General features: G+C 38.0%; 1 protein-coding gene across 1 annotated transcript in view; it reads left to right on the top strand.

Annotated features, from left to right (window-relative positions):
- Positions 1-21,108, top strand: part of MYO16 (myosin XVI) — a 643,638-nt gene that overhangs the window by 425,262 nt on the left and 197,268 nt on the right. Inside the window, exon 21 of the mRNA XM_053563761.1 lies at positions 6,647-6,719. Coding sequence (XP_053419736.1) covers positions 6,647-6,719 — 73 coding nt within the window. The remainder of the gene's footprint in view (positions 1-6,646; positions 6,720-21,108) is intronic.

The raw sequence follows: 21,108 nt of genomic DNA, 5'->3' as shown, positions 1-21,108 counted from the left end.
TGTGCATTGAATGCTGAGTGCAGCGGAGACGCACTCTTCCTCTTTTCCTGTGTAATGTTTTGTGAAGTGTCTGCGGACATCCCCCCACATGCTGGGATTTGGTTATTGATTGTATTCTTAATAGAGACTTGGGAGTTTCCAGTTTTTGCCTGTTTTGAACCAAGCAGCACCAGCCTTCCTGTGCGTGTGTTTTAGTGTCTGGGAACTTGTGCCCTTGGATTCGTGTCTGTGAATGGATTCCCCAGTCACTCGGCAGTCTCACGTTTAGCTTCGGTAGATGAAGCCAAACCACTTTCCAGACTTCAAACTCAAACTACCACCCACCTTCCTCAAGGGTTCCAGGTGCTCCACATCCCATACGACAGTTTTAAATCGGGCTCATTTCACTGACAGTAACTATGGACCCACGTTTCTGTCTGCCCTCAAGCATCCTTTTCAATGACTGCAGAATACCTGGTGGGGGTGGTATCTACTTACTTACTCATTCTGAAATGAGAGCCCTTTATTTATGGTATACAAGTTACCATAAATTAAATATTATTTATGGTTTTTAGAATGTAATAAATTATGTGGTAGATTCTTATTTCTAAAGACACTTTCAGCACCAAAACATACATATATATCAAATGCAGCATCTAATAAATAAGAACATTCACTCAAAGTACTAAGGGGACTTGCTCCTAAGCCATGAGTTATACTTACACTGGTATGAAGGCTAAAAATTATACTGTATGTGTGTTCTTATTATTGCTATAGTTATTGATGAATTGCCCATTTTTTAACCCCACATAGGGACTGTTCTCTTCTTGGTTTCTAAGTAAGGCAGGAGATCTGTGCATGTAACCAGCACTTGCAAGAAGTTTCATGTGGCCCTTCCCGGGCCCTACAGGGGACAGGGCCTCATGCACAGCCTTGATTCCTCTAATGCAGTGTGTGCTGGGACGGCACACCAGCGTGCTGCCCTCGGGCAGCTCACTTCACTGTTGTCCATCTCAGTACTTGCCTCTGCGGCACTGGAAGGATTATCGTATTTACCTCCCAGGGTGGTTGTGGAGGTTAGAAATGGGGTAAGGCATTTTAAAATATTCATAAAAGTGCTGGTGCCCATTGGTCAACAAAGTGTCAGCTCTACTGTTTGTCCTTGGCCTCGGGTCATCTTGTATGTCCAGGCTAATTAATGCAGTTTTGCACTTCCCAACTAACTTTTCCTCTGGGAAAGAGCCCAAGGAAAGATGTTGGTTTGCACCATGTTCTAATTCAGGAGTAAGACAGTCACTCTGGTCATCTACCAGGTTCTAGCTTGCAATTTCGTCAGCAATTGCAAAGTTTCCACAATGTATGGCATGGTTTCAGGAAGTGGTAAGCTTCAGGTACTATCTTCAGCCAAATAATAAAATGTAGACATCCCCAAAAGTATGTGGTCCTCAATCCACTTTCCTCTTCACCCTCCCAAGTTCTTTTACAGACAAGAGGAACCCCAGAGAGGCTGTAATAAGCTAAGGAGTGGCAGAGTCAGCCTCCTGGCCAATTACAAAAACAAAGAGCATTTTAACTACATAAACCAGCATGCTGACAGCACAGTCTATGAAGGCCCCTGCACAGGCCTGCGTCCCAGGGGCTTCCCACCACTTCCCTCTGTGTGTGTCCTGCTGATCCCAGGGGCAGTGAGTCTTGACAACCAGATTGCTCAAGTCTAGAATGGGCCAGAATTTAATTCTTACTGATCTATGATTGGCCTAAAAGGTTGATTCAACTCTAACTCAGTCTAAAGGTTTTGTGCCAAGCAGGGTGAAGCTATTTTCTAAACTTACTAAATACTTGGGTAACTCTCCAGGGAGTCTCCTTGCCCAAGGATGACTGGGACAAATGTGGCTTCTACACACCATCACATCTTTCTGTTCAGATGGAGTGACTTTGTCTTTGTCCTAAGATAGACACTCTTCAATTTGGACCTTCCCACACCCAGTACCTACTCATGTGAAAGGCAAAATCAAAACCAGGCTTATGGCTTAGTATTTAATACATATCTTGCATGATCTAAGACGTATTTTAATAATATACTAATGCAAACTAGAGAGTTTTGTTAATGATCATAAAAGTTTTGGGGTGAATTTATAGGCAGAATTTGAACTGAAACAGACCTCCTCATTAAAATGTCAGTTTTGCATGTCAGGTTGAATCCCAGGTCAGATAAATCTTTCTGTCCCTCTTTGCCAGAAATTGAATGTTGAGTTAAATGCCTGGGCATTAAGAGTCAGGTCTCAATCAAGGAGTGACAGTAATGCTGACCGCCACATAGCATGGCATTTTGCTAGCTAAATGTTTTTGACACTATCCTGCTAAGGCTGCTATTGCAATAACAGACACATATTTCATTCAATCATAAATGATGAAATAGCTTCATTTAAACTAATATATTATGTCTCTCTTGGAATTGCAAAAGTAGTCCTAAAAATACTTTAAACTTGCATATAAGTTTTCTCCTGACAATCCATTTTTGTGTGTGTATGTGTGTGTTTAAACCAAATATGTTTGGAAGCAGAATCTATGAAACATCAAAAAAAATCAGAGGAGTACCCTTTCAAAAAATGTATACTACCCTAAACTACCCTAAATTACCCAGATTTTTACTTTTCCCGGTAAGAACCAGAACCCTTTCTTTAATGTGACTTGCTCCCCACCACACGTCTTGGTGGCCGAGCATCTCAGCTTTGTGCTGACACCAATCTGCCATCTTTCTGAGGGAGGGAAGTGTGTATGAGGTGACACAGTATCACTGACATCTCTTGTGCTTTTACCCAAATTCTATCAGAACTATGGACAGTGATCACAGGACGGCTGCTGAGAGGCTGGGGTAGAGACCTGGCCTCAGGAGAGCAACTCTTTTCTCTCTTGACTCTGGGCTCCCTGGTGCACCTGTCAACGGCAGAACCAGACACCATTTTCCTATCACTGCTGGGCTCTTGCATCCTCACTCTGCCCACAAGGTTATCAGCATCCTTTTCTTCCACCAATCAAAAAATACCACAACATGTATTTAAACATATGTATATTTAATAAATGGTTTTAAATAAAGTTATTGATAAAGATCATTATAATACTCCACATAGAACATTTAGACCATTTAAAAATTTCCTCCAGGCTTACTATATTGTAACCACCTATTAAAATGTGCTTTATTTTTCTAGGCTATGGATTTACTTTTTAACATCATTCAAATTAACTTTTAAGTATACAGAGGGTATAGATATTTTTCCAGCTTTTTATTTTTAGATAATGTTGGTCATGAACATTTTATGTATTGCCTTTACATCAACTGAATATTTGCTGATTATAAAAATAGCAGTGTTTTGATATAAAACTTTTTTTTTTTGAGTCAGAATCTTATTATGTCACCCTTGGTAGAGTGCTGTGGCATCATAGCTCACAGCAACTTTAAACTCTGGGGCTTAAGTGATTCTCTTGCCTCAGCCTCCCAAGAACCTGGGACTACAGGTGCCTGCCACAATGCCCAGATGTTTTTTTGTTGTAGTTGTCATTGTTGATTAGCAAGCCTGGGCTGGATTTGAACCCGCCAGCCCAGTTGTATGTGCCCGGCACCCTAACCACTGAGCTAAGGGCGCCGAGCTCATAAAACTTGTACAATGTGGGGAATATTGAAAGAAAGGTAAAGAAACAACTTTTATTTTCTCTTTTAAGCTTGATTTATTTTGAGGTCTCTGAGATAAAAAATTGTGTTTTCCTTTATTTGTATGCTGCGTTCTCTTCATAGGACAGTTTCATTAATTTAATCCATGGAGGAATGCATGCTATTTAATTAATTATGCTTTTAGTGTAGAAGCTGTGTTATTTCTTTTTGTCTGCATTACTGTAATTAAGTTAACAATGAAGATCCTTGTATATAAATCTCTAATAGCATTTCCAATCATTTCCTTTATATAGGTTCATATAGAGAGAAGTATTAGTTCAAATGATGTGAACATTTCAAAGCTTTATGCCATGAAACCAAATTATTTTTGAGGAAGACCTTACCAATTTAAACTCTCAAAAAAAATGCATGGGGCCAGGTTTTGTGGTTCACACCTATGATCCTAGCACTCTGGGAGGCCAAGGTGGGAAGATCACTTGAGCTTAGGAGTTCAATACCAGCCTGAGCAAGATTGAGACCCTGTCTCTACTAAAAATAGAAAAACTAGCCAGGCATCATGGCATACCTGTAGTCCTAGCTTCTTGGGAAGCTGAAGCAGGTGGATTGCTTGAGCCCAGGAGTGTAAGGTTACAGTGAGCTGTGCACTCTACCCAGGGCCATAAAAGGGAGATCCTGCCTCAAAAAAAAAAAAAAAAAAACGTATGTAAGGAAATATTTTTCTCATCCTGGTTTTTAGCATACTATTTCTGTGTAACTTTACTGATATTGATGCATTTATTGTGCCTATTAATCACTTATATTTTTCTGTTAACTATTTTCTTGATTTATAAGTTTTAAAAAATAATTCATAAAAACTTAACTACTACTTATTGGACACACTTTATATACTTGCTGTTTTCCTAGAACTTTCTATTAACTCTAATTCTAGCAACAATGTAAGTGGACAAATTTCACTTGTTATCTTATTTTTATATGTGATGAAACAGTAGCTCAAAAAATTAAGTAACTTGCCCAAAGTTATACAACCAAAGAGTGTTTGAACCAGGATTCCTACCCAAGACAGAACAACTCTAAGATAAGACAAATAAGGCATCTCGTTACACAGATGACACACATGCACATTCGCTCACACCACGACCACAGCAAAGGGAGAAATTGCCCTGAACCTTGGCACCGCTGTGAGCACTGAGGGACATTGTTGTCATCGTCCTTTGGGCTCACTGTAAAGGCAGCAGGACAAAGGGGAAAATGAAGGATGTTAAAGACAAAGACAGCAGGTATGTGTCAGGAGAGGAAAAGTAAAATCTACTAAAAAGAATTATGCAGCACATTTTAAATAACTCCTCTAATAGCAACTTAATTTTACTTAACCTAGTTTAATAGATGCAAGAGTTCAGTAGTTGTGTAATCACGCCTCTAAACATTTCATTTGACGTTTCCCAAAACTGAAATCAGAAAAAATGGTCACATTTGTCCTCATACTTTTTCTTTTTTCTTTTTTGCCATGTTTGGCCAGGGCTGGGTTTGAACCCGCCACCTCTGGCACATGGGGCCAGCCAGCACCCTACCCGTTTCAGCCACAGGCACCACCCTGTCCTCATACCCTTTGGTAGTTTCTTGAGCTAACATCTAACTCTTGGATGCATGCAGAGTTCACTAAGTTAGTTAGAGACATGCATTGGATAATTTGTTCATTGCTTTATGTTCTTTGACATACAAAGTTTGTATTAAGGGTTTTTTTTTTTTTTTTGTATTAAGGGTTTTTAAACTTCTCTCCTTCCCACTAAGACATTTATATTTCTACCATATACAACAAATGACCTAACAGAGAGGTCATAGAATCATTAGTCTACAATTTTAAAGGAGAGTAATTGTGACTTACTACAGAAAGTAAGTGACTTATTACAGATCCTGAAGTGTCATGATTATGCACTGTTTGTAAGAAACAAAATATAGGGACAGATCCAGCGGTGGCTCCAATTGGTTCTACAGTTTGGACAAAGTAAATAGCAAGGAAATAAAAATTCACCAACTAACAAAAATAATGGGTATTGACACTGTAAGAACCACAATGGTAACAGAATAGTGTACCCATCAATAGAAAATAAGGACAGCAGTTGTCCTGCTGATACCCTGGGTCAATGATGCAGAAGAGGCAGGGGATACATTCCTCCTGGGCATTCGAAAAGACTTTGGGGACTTTGTTTTGTAAGAAGCAAGCTCATACACACTTCTTCAAGCAAGTGCTCCCTCAACCCTCTTCACAAGATCACAGTTGTTAGAGTTCCTGTCACCAACTCAGATTTCTTCTTTCCTTACCATGCGGATTCAGAGGTCTGAGATTTTATCACTCAAGACTGTCATAAATCCCGAGAGTGATAGTTTACATTGAATCACAAGATTGATTTCTTTAAATTATCCTTGGAAGTTTTAATTTCTTCATTTTTCTTTTATATAAATGACCTCCGGAAGACCACAATGTAAATTTTTGAAGTTGCTAAGTTCGATCTGTCAAAGAGCATGCATTGACCTAATGGTGATTTGCCTTATATTATTCTTGAGTATGATGATTAAATTCTTAATCTACTGCTTTTTTAGTCTAAGTAACAACTAGGGCTTGCCTCTTGACATGAGGCTCAAGTTCCTTAAGGGAAAGCAAGTCCAGTCAAAGGAGGCGACGCGAGGACTGTTTTTGAAAAGCAAATGTTAAACCATCCCTCTATTGTTGTATTTTAAATTTCGAAATAAATATGTTTTTATTCACATGTTTGTGTTTGAATCAATCAAAGCATTAAAAGAACACTTTTTCTTTGTGCTAATTTTCAATTTTTTTCACTAGACTCTAACACAATAGTTTGCACATTTTTAGCTCAAATTGACAGCAACACAATAAGCAGTTACAGTCTTCTGATCTGAAGTAGCAGTGAGCAGAGGGTCCTGGGGGACGGGGAGTGTTTAGGGAATGCCCATTTATCCTGGTCTGTCATTTTGTTTCAGCATGCAGACATTGGATATTGGAATATTGGATATCTTTGGTTTTGAAGAATTTCAAAAGAATGAATTTGAACAAGTAAGTAGGCTTTTATTTTAATTCTGGGAATTTTAATGGCCTTTTTTCAACCAAATTGCTTTTTTGATTCAGTAGAAATATTTAGTGTAATTACTTGCAAAAAATGAATCAAAATAAATACTTTATCTCATGTTTTAAAATTAATATCCACTGTTTGTTGAAATATTCATCATTTTTATGTGGTCTTATAAACAACTGGCATTCTCACCCATTAAAAAGAGAGTCACTTGTTTTAAAGGACAATGCAAGACAAAGACTTGAGTTGTGGTTATGGAAATATTATTACTACTGTATCAGAGAGAGAAAGACATGAATATTTGAGATCAGGGAAAAGGTCTTCAGAAACCTTGGCAAAAAATACTCCATTAATATATATGCTGTGATTTGTAGATTCATCTAGGACTACTGCAAATTCATAAGAATACAGTGCAGAAGCATCAGTTATTTTTAAACCATTTACAATTTCGGGCATTTTTTAAAAATACAGAATTGTTAGGCATTATAATAGTACTGTGTGGATAGTTTTATTAAATTAAGTATATTTAAGAATTACATGCTAAAGAAGAAAAAGAAATACAACTTTCCTTAGTAAGCAGAGAAGAAAAATAAACCTGTAAAAAGGTAAAAGTAGAAAGATAGAAAACCAAACTGTTACAGTCAAAATTACAACTAAGCAGAGTGTGGAAAGAATTGTTAATTTTGTAATTGGTTTCATTTTCTTAAAGTAGATAATGGATGGTATATGATACTGGATAAAAAATTAAAATGTATCAGAAACCCAAGTCTGTGACTTTTACTGGCATAGATTTCTTGGCCAAAATGAAGAATCTATTGCCTTAGTTTTTTTATTTGTGACATCAGGATGATAATAGGTTTACAGAGTTGTGAGATTAAACGTGATTAAATAGAGATTCTGTGTCACTTAGTACCACACTGTATATGTTTAAGAAATGAGCAACAGCTACCATTATTATCGTAAATGAGAACACTTAAAACCATTTTAAAATACAGCCACTGTTATTTCTAGAGAGTTTCTGCATTAACTTGTGCGTAGTTCTCAATTATGCTGACTCATCTAATTCTAAGTGAATCAGTATGGACTGTGGTCCTTACAGAACATTCCAGTTATGTCAGAGGGGTGTTGAATTCCCTAGATATTATGGAGCTGCATGATATTATACTGTTGATATTGTTTAGGGTTCATTTTATATATCTGGGAACACTTAAGTTGGGTACCTAGATATTAAGGATTGAAATGTCTTCCTGTTATATGGTTCCCTTGACCAGTATATAGGATCCATCTTTGTCTTTCTCTGTTTTTGTTGGTTTAAATGCAGTTGTGTCTGCAAATAAGATTGCAACGCCTGCTTTCTTCTGATTTCCATCTGCTGAAGGATTGTTTTCCAACCCTTCATCCTAAGTCTTGTTTTGCCATTAGAGGTTTGGTGTGTTTCCTGAAGACAACATGTAGTTTTCTTATCTTTTTTTTTATCTAGTCATCCAGCCTGTGCCTCTTTAGTGAGGAATTCAAGCTATTCACATTTATTGAGAGAATTTATTGATAGATATGGTGAAGTTCTGTTTGTCTTATTTTGTAAAAGTCCGTTAGTTAGTTTTATTCTTTGTGCCATTGTGGAAGCCAGACTTTGTCCTTTAGTTTCTTGCTGGTGGTACATGGTGGTGGTCAGTGTGAAAAACAGGTCTGAGTATGTTCTGCAGAACTGGTCTTGTACCAAATTTCCTCAGTATTTGCATGTCATAAAAGATTTGATTCCTTCATCAAATATGAAACTTAGTTTAGCAGGATACAGAATATTGGGCTGAAAATTATTTTTGTTTAAGAAGTTTAAAGGTCGATTACCACCCTCTTCTAGCTTGAATTTTTGCTAGAATGTTCATCACAGCTCAATTCACAATTGCCAAATGTGGAATCAACCCAAGTACTCATCAATTTATGAATGGATTAAAAAACCATGGTATATGTATACTATGGAATACTATTCAGTCATATAAAAGATGGAGACTTTACATCTTTTGTATTAACCTGGTTAGAGTTGAAGAACAACCTCCTCAGTAAAGTATCACAAGCATGGAAAAGCACGTATACAACACATGCAATACTAACATGAAACCAATAGATAAACAGCTATACGTCCACATGAGAGAAAAACATAATTAAATTCAAGAGGGGGAGGAGGGAAAGAAAAGGGAGAAGGGAGAATTGGTAGGCTCACCTAACATGCACAATGTAGGGGTGTACAGCACAACCCCTGGGTGAAGGGCTCAATTCCAACTCTAACTTTACCTAACAACGGCAACCAATGTAACTTAATCACGTGCATCATCATATTAATCTGAAACTTAAAAAATTCATAAAGGTCCAATTTGAAATAAGACTAAAGCTGACATAGAATTCTTCTCCTTTTATAACTTTCTGTGGAATAATAGAAAAAGAAAGACTTCATGATTTTATTTATTTATTGTTTACCATAAGAAGAGTAAAGATGAACATGAGGAAAGCAATTGGGTGTGACTAGTAGAATATATATGATAACCATACGCGGGTTTGCAGGCTGCATTTGAAAGTGTGCGTCTCAGCTCAAGTGTTTGAATGTTGGCAGGTGTCAGTATAGATCCCTTACATTTTCATCTTAAAAAAGCAGGGAAACCTTCGTGTCTGTTACCATCTCCTGGTAAGTGACAGGTGGAATGATGCCACGTAAAGCCACTGCCCCACACCCAGACATAATTATTATGCACAAAACATCTGCATGATTTTGATTGATATGTACTTATTTTACTACAATCATGAAAATTCCTTATTGTTCTTTCTTTCAGCTAAATATTTCAATGATATGTTTTAGAATATATTCATAGTCTTGAAATTTCTGTGTAAGAAGAATGACATTTTTTCCAATCTATTGGTTAGATCTCTGCTAAATGCCAAAAGTTAGTTTTATACTAGCTTTTTTTTTGAGACAGAGTCTAACTATGTCACCCTCAGTAGAGTGCTGTGACATCACAGCTCACAGCAACCTCAAACTCTTGGGCTTAAGGGATTCTCTTCCCTCAGCCTCCCGAGTAGCTGGGACTACAGGCACCCGCCACAACATCTGGCTATTTTTTTTTTGCAGTTGTCATTGTTGTTTACCTGGTCTAGGATGGGTTCAAACCTGCCACCCTTGGTGTATGTGGCTGGTGACATAACCACTGTGCTACAGGCGCTGAGCCTATACTAGCTTCTATACGCAAAAATATCAAGACCAATTTTAAGACTTAAATTATGAAAACAATAATTGCAATATACATATTGTTTTCTTTGCAAGTTTGTTTTTCTATCATGAGCAGTAATGACAGGCATCATTTACAAGGATAACATTATTTCTTTGTGATAAATGCAAATCTCGTCTTAAACTGGATTTAGCAATAACTGGATTTAACATTATAAAAAGAAGACATGCACAAGAAACCTTTCAAGTATTCCTAAGTTTACATGTGAAATTTTTTTATAAAGCTCTTGGTTTGAGTGAGACATTTTAGCTTCCTTTGTTGCTAATAGAAGGTGAACTTCATCATTTTTATTCCACTGCAAACTTTCAACAAGATGATTACAAACAATCAATCCATGTACAGAGTCAAACCTAGAAAATACTGGTGCTTTTGTAAGTAATTATTATATTCTGTTCTGAGATGATTGACCTACTTATCAGCTATTCACTAGAATGTCAACTCCTTCAGGACTGAGATTGGGTCTGCATTTCATGTATAATAGAACTATGACAAATGTGTTTTCAACTGGAGTTTAAAGAAGAATAAACAGTTGAGATTTCCTAGTATTTCTTCTTGTTCAGGAATAACACATGCATTTTTCAGCAATCGCTTCTCCCTGAGAAGCTTAACTAATGGTTGTCACAAGGACACTTTGAGGGGATGTGAAGCAGCACTCCAAAATGTCAGCGTCTCCAACCTTGGCACCTGCAGGGGCTCCAAGGCACACTGACAATATGATGCTTTTAAATGAGAACCTGTTTTAACTAACAGAAAATTCTAATCCTCTTTTCCATGACCTTGTCTTAGTTCAGGCTTCTGTAAAAAAAATACCTTAGCTTTGGTAATTGATAGACAATAGAAATTCATTACTCGCAGGCTGGGAAGTTCAAGGTCAAGGTGCTAGCAAATTCAGTGTCCGTGAGAGGCCTTTGGGGCCTCTAGTCCCACTCCGGAGGGCAGAGGCATCACAACACAGTCATGTCCTACAGGCCCACCATCTGATGCTCTCAACTTGGTGATTCACACCAACATTTGAATTTGGGGGGTACACAAACATTAAGACTACTACAGACTTTTAATACATTTTTTCTATTCAAAATTATTTCTTTTCTTATAACAAAGACAAGTTTTAATGTAAAAATTATAGTTAACATAAGCAGCAGAAGTTTTTTACTTTGAACCCCACAGTAGAACTTGAGAGGCTCTGATGATTCAGATTAATTTTGTTTTTATCATCCACTTTCTGCATAAAAGCTAGATTTTATAAAATCTTGTTAATTATGTGGAGTTTATTATCTAACAGTGAAAAAATATTTCCTTACACCTTAATTGGAAAGCTTCCACAGTCTTAAAAGAATTAAAAGTAGTGAATTCCACATGCATAAGGTTGGTAAAGGTAATAAACAAAAGTCTCCCTTACATATTGCAATCACAGATATGTTCGGGGAGAGAACGCAGCTTGTGGAATAAGAAGTGGAAAGGAAAGGTAAAAATATTACTACTTCCAGATACGACCATATATCTAGAAAACTCAAAAGAATTAGTGAGACAGAATAAATTACAAATTATAAGAGAAATTGGCAAAGTAGCAACTTATAAAAATCAGTGTGGAAAGCCAATCACATGTTTTTAAAATAATTTGTTAGACGATGTAATAGAAAAGAAGATAATATTTATGTTGTTCAAAATAGATAAACAGCCTAAGTTAGAGGGGCTTTAAAATGTTTTTGAAAGGCAAAATAGACTTAAACAAATGAAAAAACGTACCATAGTCTCAGATGGAAAGGCTTAATGTTATAAAGATGCTAATCTTCCCTAAGTTAATTTATAACTTGTTTCAGTCCCATGGCAGATAAATGAAGGATGAATGATAGGATTTGAAGAAATCAATTCTAGAGCTCCCCGTGAGGGATGACTCTGGGCAGTGGGTGCTAATGACGGCTGACATTATAAAAAGATGACATACACAAGAAACCTTTCACGCATGACTACCAGGGAGGGAGGGAAAAAAGGAAGGAGAAAATCTGTATGATGCCCCATGATCATATCAATGTATACAGTTATGATTTAATAAAAAAAAAAATCTGAATATCGTAATGTTTCTTGATATGACTATTCGTTAACAGGAACCAAGGACAAAGCAACATGATAAAATAAACCACAAGGAGGCACTCTGCTGAGTCCCACGTGTGGGAAACTGACCCAGCCATGGTGGCCCAGATCTGGAATTAGCACTTTGGGAGGCTAAGGAGAGGATAGCTGGAGCCTGGGAGTTCAAGACTAGCCTGGGCATCATAGTGAGAGAACATTTCTAAAATAATAGAAAAAATCAGCAGACACATGGCCCACGCCTATAGTCCCAGCTACTTGGGAGGCTAGGGCAGGAGGATGGCTTGAATCCAGTGAGGTTGCAGTGAGCTGTGATTGCTCCACTGTACTCCAACCTGGGTGGCAGATGAGACTTCATCTCAAAAACAAAAAATGGGGAAAATTGTACAGGACAAACAACTTGATTTTTTCAACATATAAACTTTAGGGGGAATATGTGAAAGGAGGGGATTTAGAAATTAAAAGTGATCTAAATTCATATACATCAGGTGAATGTGAAGGCATTTTTAGACCCTAATTTATTAAATTAGGTATAAAATTATGAAATAATTTAGGTAATATGAAAACTGGACAGATGACAAATTTTTTAAGGTTGTTATTGATTAAATCATGTGTGACAAAGGTATACTATGGATGTATTACCCTAAGTTCTTACATCTCAGGGAATTACGCTAACAAAATATTTGCTGGATTAACGACACAAAGTCTGCAAATTGCTTCAAATGAGTCCCCTTTTGAAGACAATAGGGCAGTGGGTAAAGTAGACCGGGCTGTGAGTCAGTAATTATTGGTAATTGTTAAAGTTAGTTGATGGTAGATGCGGCTCAGTATATTATTCTTCTCACTGTTAAGTGTGTTTGAAATTCACTGTATTATGCCATTTAAACAAGTGAGAAAAATTTTAGGTTATATAAATATTATTTTAATAAATGCTATCATATTTTCTCAGCAAACTTGTTATTGTAAAGCTCCTCTTGCTATACAGCTCTATGTCAAAGAGCAAGAGGTGGGAACCAGTGACTGGAACATACAGCAATCTCCCCGTATGGCCCTGGAAACTCATGTGTGCAGATGCACATCAGGGTCTCCTCGAGCTGTGGGATCTGGTGAAACCACTTCTCAGTAATCTGCTGTGAGAAATTTAGACAATTCAGAGAAAACAGGGTACTCAGAGCAGCAACTTCTGTGTAGAGGACGTGATCTCTCTTCAAGTCAGGCTGCGTCTCACCTGAATTCCGAGGAGTTGTCAAGGACTCAAAACAGTTCCCTACTTACAGATTGCTTTCTAAGAAATGAGAGTTAGTAGATAATTCAGAGGAATGATCATTTAGGCTTGGGCTGTGTGTTCAGGAGTTTAGGAAAATATCTGTACCTTGACTTCTAAAGTTTATGAAATTATGTAATTTGGTGATTTCAAATTCAAGTTGAAATTTGTGAGATTTCTATCCGTATTGTGAAGTGACTATCATTGCTATGATAGATAAATAAAATAGTGAGTTAATTACTATTAATTTAACTCTTACCAAATACTCTTCACATGGATTATCCCATTTTACAGATGGGAAACAGAGAGTGCTACAGTCTCTGCTCTGCAAGGGGAGCAAGGAGTCCCTGAAAGGACCATTTTCCTGTTTTACTTGCATTGGAATAGTTCATTCTGAATTTTACAACCCTTTCTTGCCTCATGTTCCAGACCCTGTCCCAGGCACTAAAGATCCCATAGATGTGAAGGTGTCTAACAGGTGTTAGAAGGACTCCTTTTTTCTTTTTTTGAGACAGAGTCTCAAATGTTCCCCTGTGTAAAGTGCCATGGCATCATAGCTCACACCAACCTCCAAATCTTAGGCTCAAGCCATAAGCCATTCCTCTTGCCTCAGTTTATCTATTATTATTATTATTTTCTTTTTTAGTAGAAATGGGGTCTCACTTTTGCTCTGGCTGGTTTTGAACTTGTGAGCTCAAGCAATCCAACTGCCTTGGCCTCCCAGAGTGCTAGGATTACAGGTGTGAGTTACTGCGCTTGGCTTCCTTTTTTTTTTTTTTTTTAATATTCTCTATCCAGATAATATGTTCCCACTTTTGTGCCTGTCCCTTTCTCTGTTCTAATCCTCTACATTTTTCAGCGTTCCAGACTTTATGGCCATGTAATGAGCTACCAGAACACTTAGTGGTAGTTCATTATGCTCACTAGTTCTTCTGGGTTGGGAGCTCCAACAGGTTATCTCCCTCCATCACCTCTGGGACCTCAGCTGAGTAGCTGGAGTGCTGGAGGCGAAAGTTGCTGGAAGGGTCAGCCACACATTTTGAGGTGGCAGTGGCCATTGGATGGGTCCTCAGGCCCTCTTCTCGTGCTCCCTCCATAGGGCCCCTTCACACAGCTTCTTCACAGGCCAGTCCGGACTTTCTTGAGGTATGTTAGCTGATTCCTGAGAATGGCTTCCCCAAAGCAGAAAGCCATGCACAAGCTATGTCCTTTTTCATATAACCCGGAAGTCACATAGTGTAATTTCTTCTACGAGTTGGGACAATAACCGTTCCCAAGTTCAAGGGACAGAGTAAGCAGAACCCAGCCCTTGATGGTGAGGGATCCCTTCTAATTGGATGTTGTGGGGAAAGGATTTGGGGAGTTTAAAAGAGGAGAAGTTTGTTGTTTTGGCTTGCGTATGACAGCACCCATATAATTTAGTCTTGGTGCATTTCTGATAGTTCTTAGATATCAGTATTGGTCTATCTACAGAGCAATTGATGCACGAATATGATGCAACATTGCTATTATTAAGTTGTTTCACATATCGATTTAAAAATCATAAATGTGCTAAATGCCTGTCCTTCTCCTAAAGCATTTTTTGCACCATGTATCCCTTTTCCACAATGGCTTCAAACTGTCCAAAGTCATTTCAGGAACTCACCAAGCTGTGGGTAAGGAAAATTTTGGTGAGGAGATTTATTTTTCAGTATATATCAGAACTCTAGCATACTGTTACACAGCTTTCTACAAAAAAAGATTAAATAAGGAGATTCTATTTCAATGTGCCTCTCACAACAATACTGGATTTATGTTTATAAATAGTATAGTTATAGGTCTTCTTTAGGTAACAAAACAAATGGAGAGCAGGAACACAGTAAGAACTTTGAGCTTATAAACTATATATTTAAATGACCTTTTCTCTTAGAATCCCTGTAAGTTAAACAATATTCCCATTTCAGAGCTAAAGAGAACAAATAACCTGAGTAACTCATCAAAGTTCACACAGAACTAATAGTCTGAGTCTAGTTCTAATGACTTTGGTTATTTCCAGTTTGAAGGGTTCTCTAAAAGCCAGAATTAAATTTACATTAGTGTACAAACTTTATGTTAGTATCCAAACTTTAACTGCTGCCCTTTCATGAGAATATTTTTTCCTAATTCTCTTAGTGCTCAACATTATTTATTTTATTACATGTAAAAATAATAAACCCTTAATAAACTTTATATGCCATTATTTTTTTCATAGTGAGGTTCTCATCAAATCCATTTAATATGAATAAATAAGTTAGATAATGCAGGTATATATTCTTCATTGTAAAGAAAATGTTACAAATCACAGCAGGAGTTTATGCATTTGAAGACATCTGTGAAATCTCTTTTGAGAAGAGTGAATTGAGCTTTTCTAGTGACCAGGGGAAAGCTGAGATTCACCACAGTGGCAATCTAGATAGAAGGCCTCAAATCCCAAATGTGCTAACCAGGAGAATGTGTTTACGCAGTGCTCTGTAACCACTGATCTCGGCTGCAATTTTGTGTGCTTCTACTATTAGTCAGATTATTTTCCTATATGATTTCCAACTCTTACAGCAACCCTCTCAGAAAATCAAGAGGTATCCCCAAGGGCTTTGCAGGACCAGCTGGGACTCCGAAGCCCAACCCTTCCTGTGCCGGGCTCTAGGGTAGTTCTTGATGTCTCTAAGCTTTGCATTTGATTCTGGGTAACTGTCGAGTATTAGAAAAATGACAATTATGTGGGTAGAAATAATAAAGTAATTATTGGTTTTGAACTACATGAATGTATTCATATGAAAAAACAAGGCTATTGGCTAATATAAACATTTATTGCTAAACAAAAACTTTTTTTTGAAAATGATGTACAGTATGATACATCATACATCATTTAAGTTACTGAAGCTTAAAATAAGAGCATTTTGATCAGAGGTACATGTCCAACATTTGGGCATGACCTCTACTTAAACTGAAGTACGTGGTTTATGTGTAAGTTATTATACAAAACATCTAAAATTTTTTTTATTTGTATTTTTAACTCTTGGCCTTAGCATATTTTATATATGTGTATAAATATATATATGATATGTATATATATAGTATAATTATATATAATATACACACACATACATATACATATATATTTGTTGTTGTTGTTGTTGTTTTGTTTTGGGGGGGATTTTTTGTTTGTTTTTTGTAGATACAAAGTCTTGCTCTGTTGCCCAGGCTAGAATGCCCTGGTGTCAGCCTAACTCACAGCAACCTCAAATTCCTGGGCTCCAGTGATCCTCCTGACTCAGACTCCCTAGTAGCTGGGATTACAGGGGCCCACCATCATGCCCAGCTACTTTTTCTATGTTTAGTAGAGACAGGTTCTCATGTTGCTCAGGCTGATCTTGAGCTCCTAATCTCAAATGATCTTCCTACGTTGGCCTCCCAGAGTGCTAGACTACAGGCAGGAGCCACTAAGCCCGACCTGTTCTATAAAATCTGATCAATTTAGCCAGTTGATTTGTTGTTGGCATGCTTCTTTCTAAACACCAATATTTGAAGTCCAAAAGTAGCAATTACTTACATTGAAGGAGAATATAGTTATGGATTTGACACATCAAAACACTGGATTTGTTTTATGAATGCACATTGCTCTGAATAGCAGAATAACTAAAAGAAAGGTTGCAGGGAGAGAAAGTGTTTTTATTTGTGTAAGAGCCGTGTCTTTATACACTGGGGGTAACTGCCATTTGTATGTGCTCAATATCTTGTGTATATACTTTGATTTTTAAATGTCAAAAAGCAACCAGAGAAGGAAAGGATGTTTGGTCCCTTTGAGAGCCAGTAAAACACCAAAAAAAAAAAAAAAAGAAGGATGAAGAAGAAAGGGGAGTAGAAAGGTGAAAAACCAACAAAACCCCCAAACAGACAAAACCAACTGCAGAGGCTTGGGGCCAGGTGGTAAGCAAGGGGCTTGTTCCTCTCTGGTGGCTGAGGGGCTCACGGTGCGAGTTTGGGGAGGGGAGCACCCCTCCCCCCGCAGTACCAACTGCCCGAGTCCTCTGCTTCTGAGATACCAGCAGATGATTGGTAGAGGTTGGGCCCTCTATCAGGGTCAGACAAAAGGTGCTGGCAACAAAGCAAACACTACTTTACCAAAAAGGCCTCTACAATAATAGAAGACTCAGGGAAAACAAAATAAACTATAGGATTTTAAGACTGAAACAAACGAGAAATGCTGTCTCATCACTAGCCCACTGCACCTGCCGTTTCACAGACACTGTGGAGAGATCAGGATGCTGGATTCATTGGAGAAAGCACAGAAAGCAAGGATGAGCCCCGAGCTATTCTTCAAAGAAGTTGGGTTGAGGTTCACAGCATACCTGACTCAGAAAAACCCCTGGAAAGCCCTGTAGAGAAGCCCATTAACCCGACTCAACGTTTCCCACTGGCTTCAGCTTATTTAATATTTATACAAAATAGCTATTAACATTGCATACAAATAGTATTCTGCTGCACATATTTGAGAAATATCAAATATCTAAAATCTAACATCATTCCTGCTTGAGTGCTCTCTCCCTCTCTCTCTCTCTCTCTCACACATGCACACACAGTAATATGTGATGTATTACACACATGTATATTAATTGATGGGCAAATTGGTTAACGGAGGGTACATTTTCGGTTTTACCATTTATCTCACTGTGTTCAGCAATGTCTGCATATTAGAATCACTGGGAAAGCTTTTAAAATACATCAATGCCTGGGCTCCACTCCAGTTTAATTGGTTTGGGGTCAGGCCCAGGCATCAGCTTTTCTTCAAAAGCTCCACAGTTAATTCAAATGTGCAACTAGGATTGAAAATCATTGCCTGGTGCCTGGGACTCTGCCTTCAACTAGAGACAGCTTTAATTTATCTCCTACTTTAATTCTATGATGTATATGTCATGCTCTGCTATATTTTTGTTTCAGATACCTTTCACTGAGTAATAAAAATAAAGAGAGAACAGTTGGTGAGAATTTACTCAAGAAATTAAGTTTGTCATTAATACAAATGTTGGGCCATCTGGATAAGCAATAAGGTTGGCTTGCTAAAGAATGTTTTCAAGGGTGTATAATTTTTATTATTAAACCATTTAACAATGGCACTTAATGTACAAAGCATGTTTTTTTTTATTAAGTCATTTGTACATAGATCATAAATACATTTATGCCATTATGGGATTCCATGTGTTGATTATTTGTACAAATTGGAGTGCTAACATCCTACTAATCAACATAGCTTTCACCTCATTTACCCAATTACAGCATTAAGACATTTGTGTTCTACACCTGATAGATCCAACTTGTACTTGCAATGTGCTCTATAGATGTGGTCCCCCTACTAACCCTCCCTCTATCAACCCAAAAATCATTTGACAAGAAAGATATTTGCACCAGATTGTTCATTGCAGCTCAATTCATAATTGCCAAGTCATGGAAGAAGCCCAAGTGCCCATCAACCCATGAATGGATTAATAAATTGTGGTATATGTATACCATGGAATACTATGCAGCATTAAAAAAATGGACTTTACCTGTTTTATGTTACATGGATGGAGCTGGAACATATTCTTCTTAGTAAAGTATCTCAGGAATGGAAGCAAAATATCCGATGTACTCAGTACTACAGTGAAAGCAATTTATAATCACTCACACTTGCATATGAAAAATAAAGCATGGGGTGGCGCCTGTGGCTCAGTTGGTGGGGTGCTGGCCCCATATACCGAGGGTGGCGGGTTCAAACCCGGCCCCGGCTGAACTGCAACCAAAAAATAGCCGGGCGTTGTGGCCGGTGCCTGTAGTCCCAGCTACTCGGGAGACTGAGGCAAGAGAATCGCGTAAGCCCAGGAGTTGGAGGTTGCTGTGAGCTGTATGATGCCACGACACTCTATCCGAGGGCCATAAAGTGAGACTCTGTCTCTACAAAAAAAAAAAAAAAGAAAGAAAGAAAAACAAAGCATGTATTTTAATTAGGTAAGGGTACACACTAACTAAAAAGTTACCTCACATTTATTCATTACCATTAAGAATACCCACCTGTCACCTACAGTCAAGTCTCCTCTGAGGAACATCTAGAAATCCAGTGGAACCTAAACCAACTCTGATGTGTAGAGTTGAGAAGCAGAAGTAATGAATGTTTTTGTTGAAGTCAGTGATCCCAATTACTGATGCAGATTCATGCTTCTGGATAAATAATGTGCTTGTAAAACCTGCATGCTCTTTCTCTGCTTGTGTTTAGCACACGCCTGCACACACACACATTCACACACGAAGACCGTTCAATGAACATAATCAAGACTAAGGCTCTGGCCATGACTCCGGCCACCATTTGGTTGGTCAGATAGATTTTTTCAACATTCACCTGAGCATCTCCTGGGAGAGCACATTCATATTTCTAACCTCGGCCCTGTTTACCAGCAGCTCTGAAGCCCATGGTCCTGTGCTTCTGTGTTTCCCTGTGATTCAGTGAGTGCTTTGAACAACTTAGAATAAGGAAAGGCAAACTCTTGGTAAAACATTTTGGTATCTGCATTACATCCAGATGATTTTGAAGAACACTCTGTTTTATACTGTGTTTGCTCCCAGCGAGTCTCCTTTCCAAACGGTGCTGCTCTCCCCTGTTGGAAATACAAACACAGGTTTAGTTCCAGGACGTACAACCGTAATAAAAGCTACACATTGAAGATCAGTCCACAGACTATTTTATTTTTACAAATTAAACTATACTTTCCCTATGGGATTTCAATAAATTACTTGAAGATTGTGTTTCCTCCAGAATGAAAGAAAAAAAAAAAAACACAAGATATACAATAAAAGGTTCAGGTATATTGGAAAAATCACACTGGGCCATAAAAAACATTTTAAAATCCACCAGAGTAGCTGTATGTTTTGTGAATCATTTTGACCAGGAGAGCAACAAATTGAGCTGCTCAATCTAAAGGCACAGGCGACATCACTTTCTGGTGGCCAAGCATGGCGGAGTGCTTCCAGGGCTGTCCAACCGTGGCTGGCAGCTGCAAGTGAGCTGTGTGAGGACCGTTTTGCTTTTTTATGGCATCAGATATCAGGAAAATTATGCACAGGCCTTTTTTTTTTGGATGGGAGTGGGGGTTCGTCAGCTTTCATTCATGGTTGTGTATTTATTTTACTATGTGGCCCGACACAACTCTTCTTCCAATGTGCGGTGGAGAAGAAAAAAGGTTGATACCCCTGCCGGTTAAGACTTTCTTGGAAAAAAAGGAAGACAGCAGAGGCCTGGCCCCTTCCAGCTTTTGTCTTTAGCAGGCTTTGCCTACATTCACACTTGGTTTTGCCCTTTTGATTAAACCAGTGGATCAGTTCACTAAAGCAAATATTCAATTCAATAAGATATCAGTAAAAAACTTAAAATATCTGTTTTCTATTATGAAAAGGCTCAGGTCCATCAGAACACTGTGGAGGTGGTCAGCTGTGAGACAATCAAAACCAAAGGGATTTAATCGTCAATGCAAGTAATTTTTGTGTGTGCAGAGCTGAGGACTATTCTGAATGCAAGATGGCAGGAGAATTGTATTAAATAGAGATATCCACGTACATCAAGCTCGTGCAATCAGAGAGTCTCAGAATGAGCGAACTGGAGGGTCCTATAACTTGGAGGGTTTTTATACAGTAGAGAACCAGCCATTGATTATTTTAAAAAATTGGAATTTCTTTTTTATTGTTTTGCATGGTAACAGATAT

This window comes from Nycticebus coucang, chromosome 15, assembly GCF_027406575.1.
Source record: "Nycticebus coucang isolate mNycCou1 chromosome 15, mNycCou1.pri, whole genome shotgun sequence".
Classification (NCBI taxonomy): Eukaryota; Metazoa; Chordata; class Mammalia; order Primates; family Lorisidae; genus Nycticebus; species Nycticebus coucang.
Note: the sequence above shows the minus strand (reverse complement) of the source record. Positions and strands in the feature narration are given on the sequence as shown.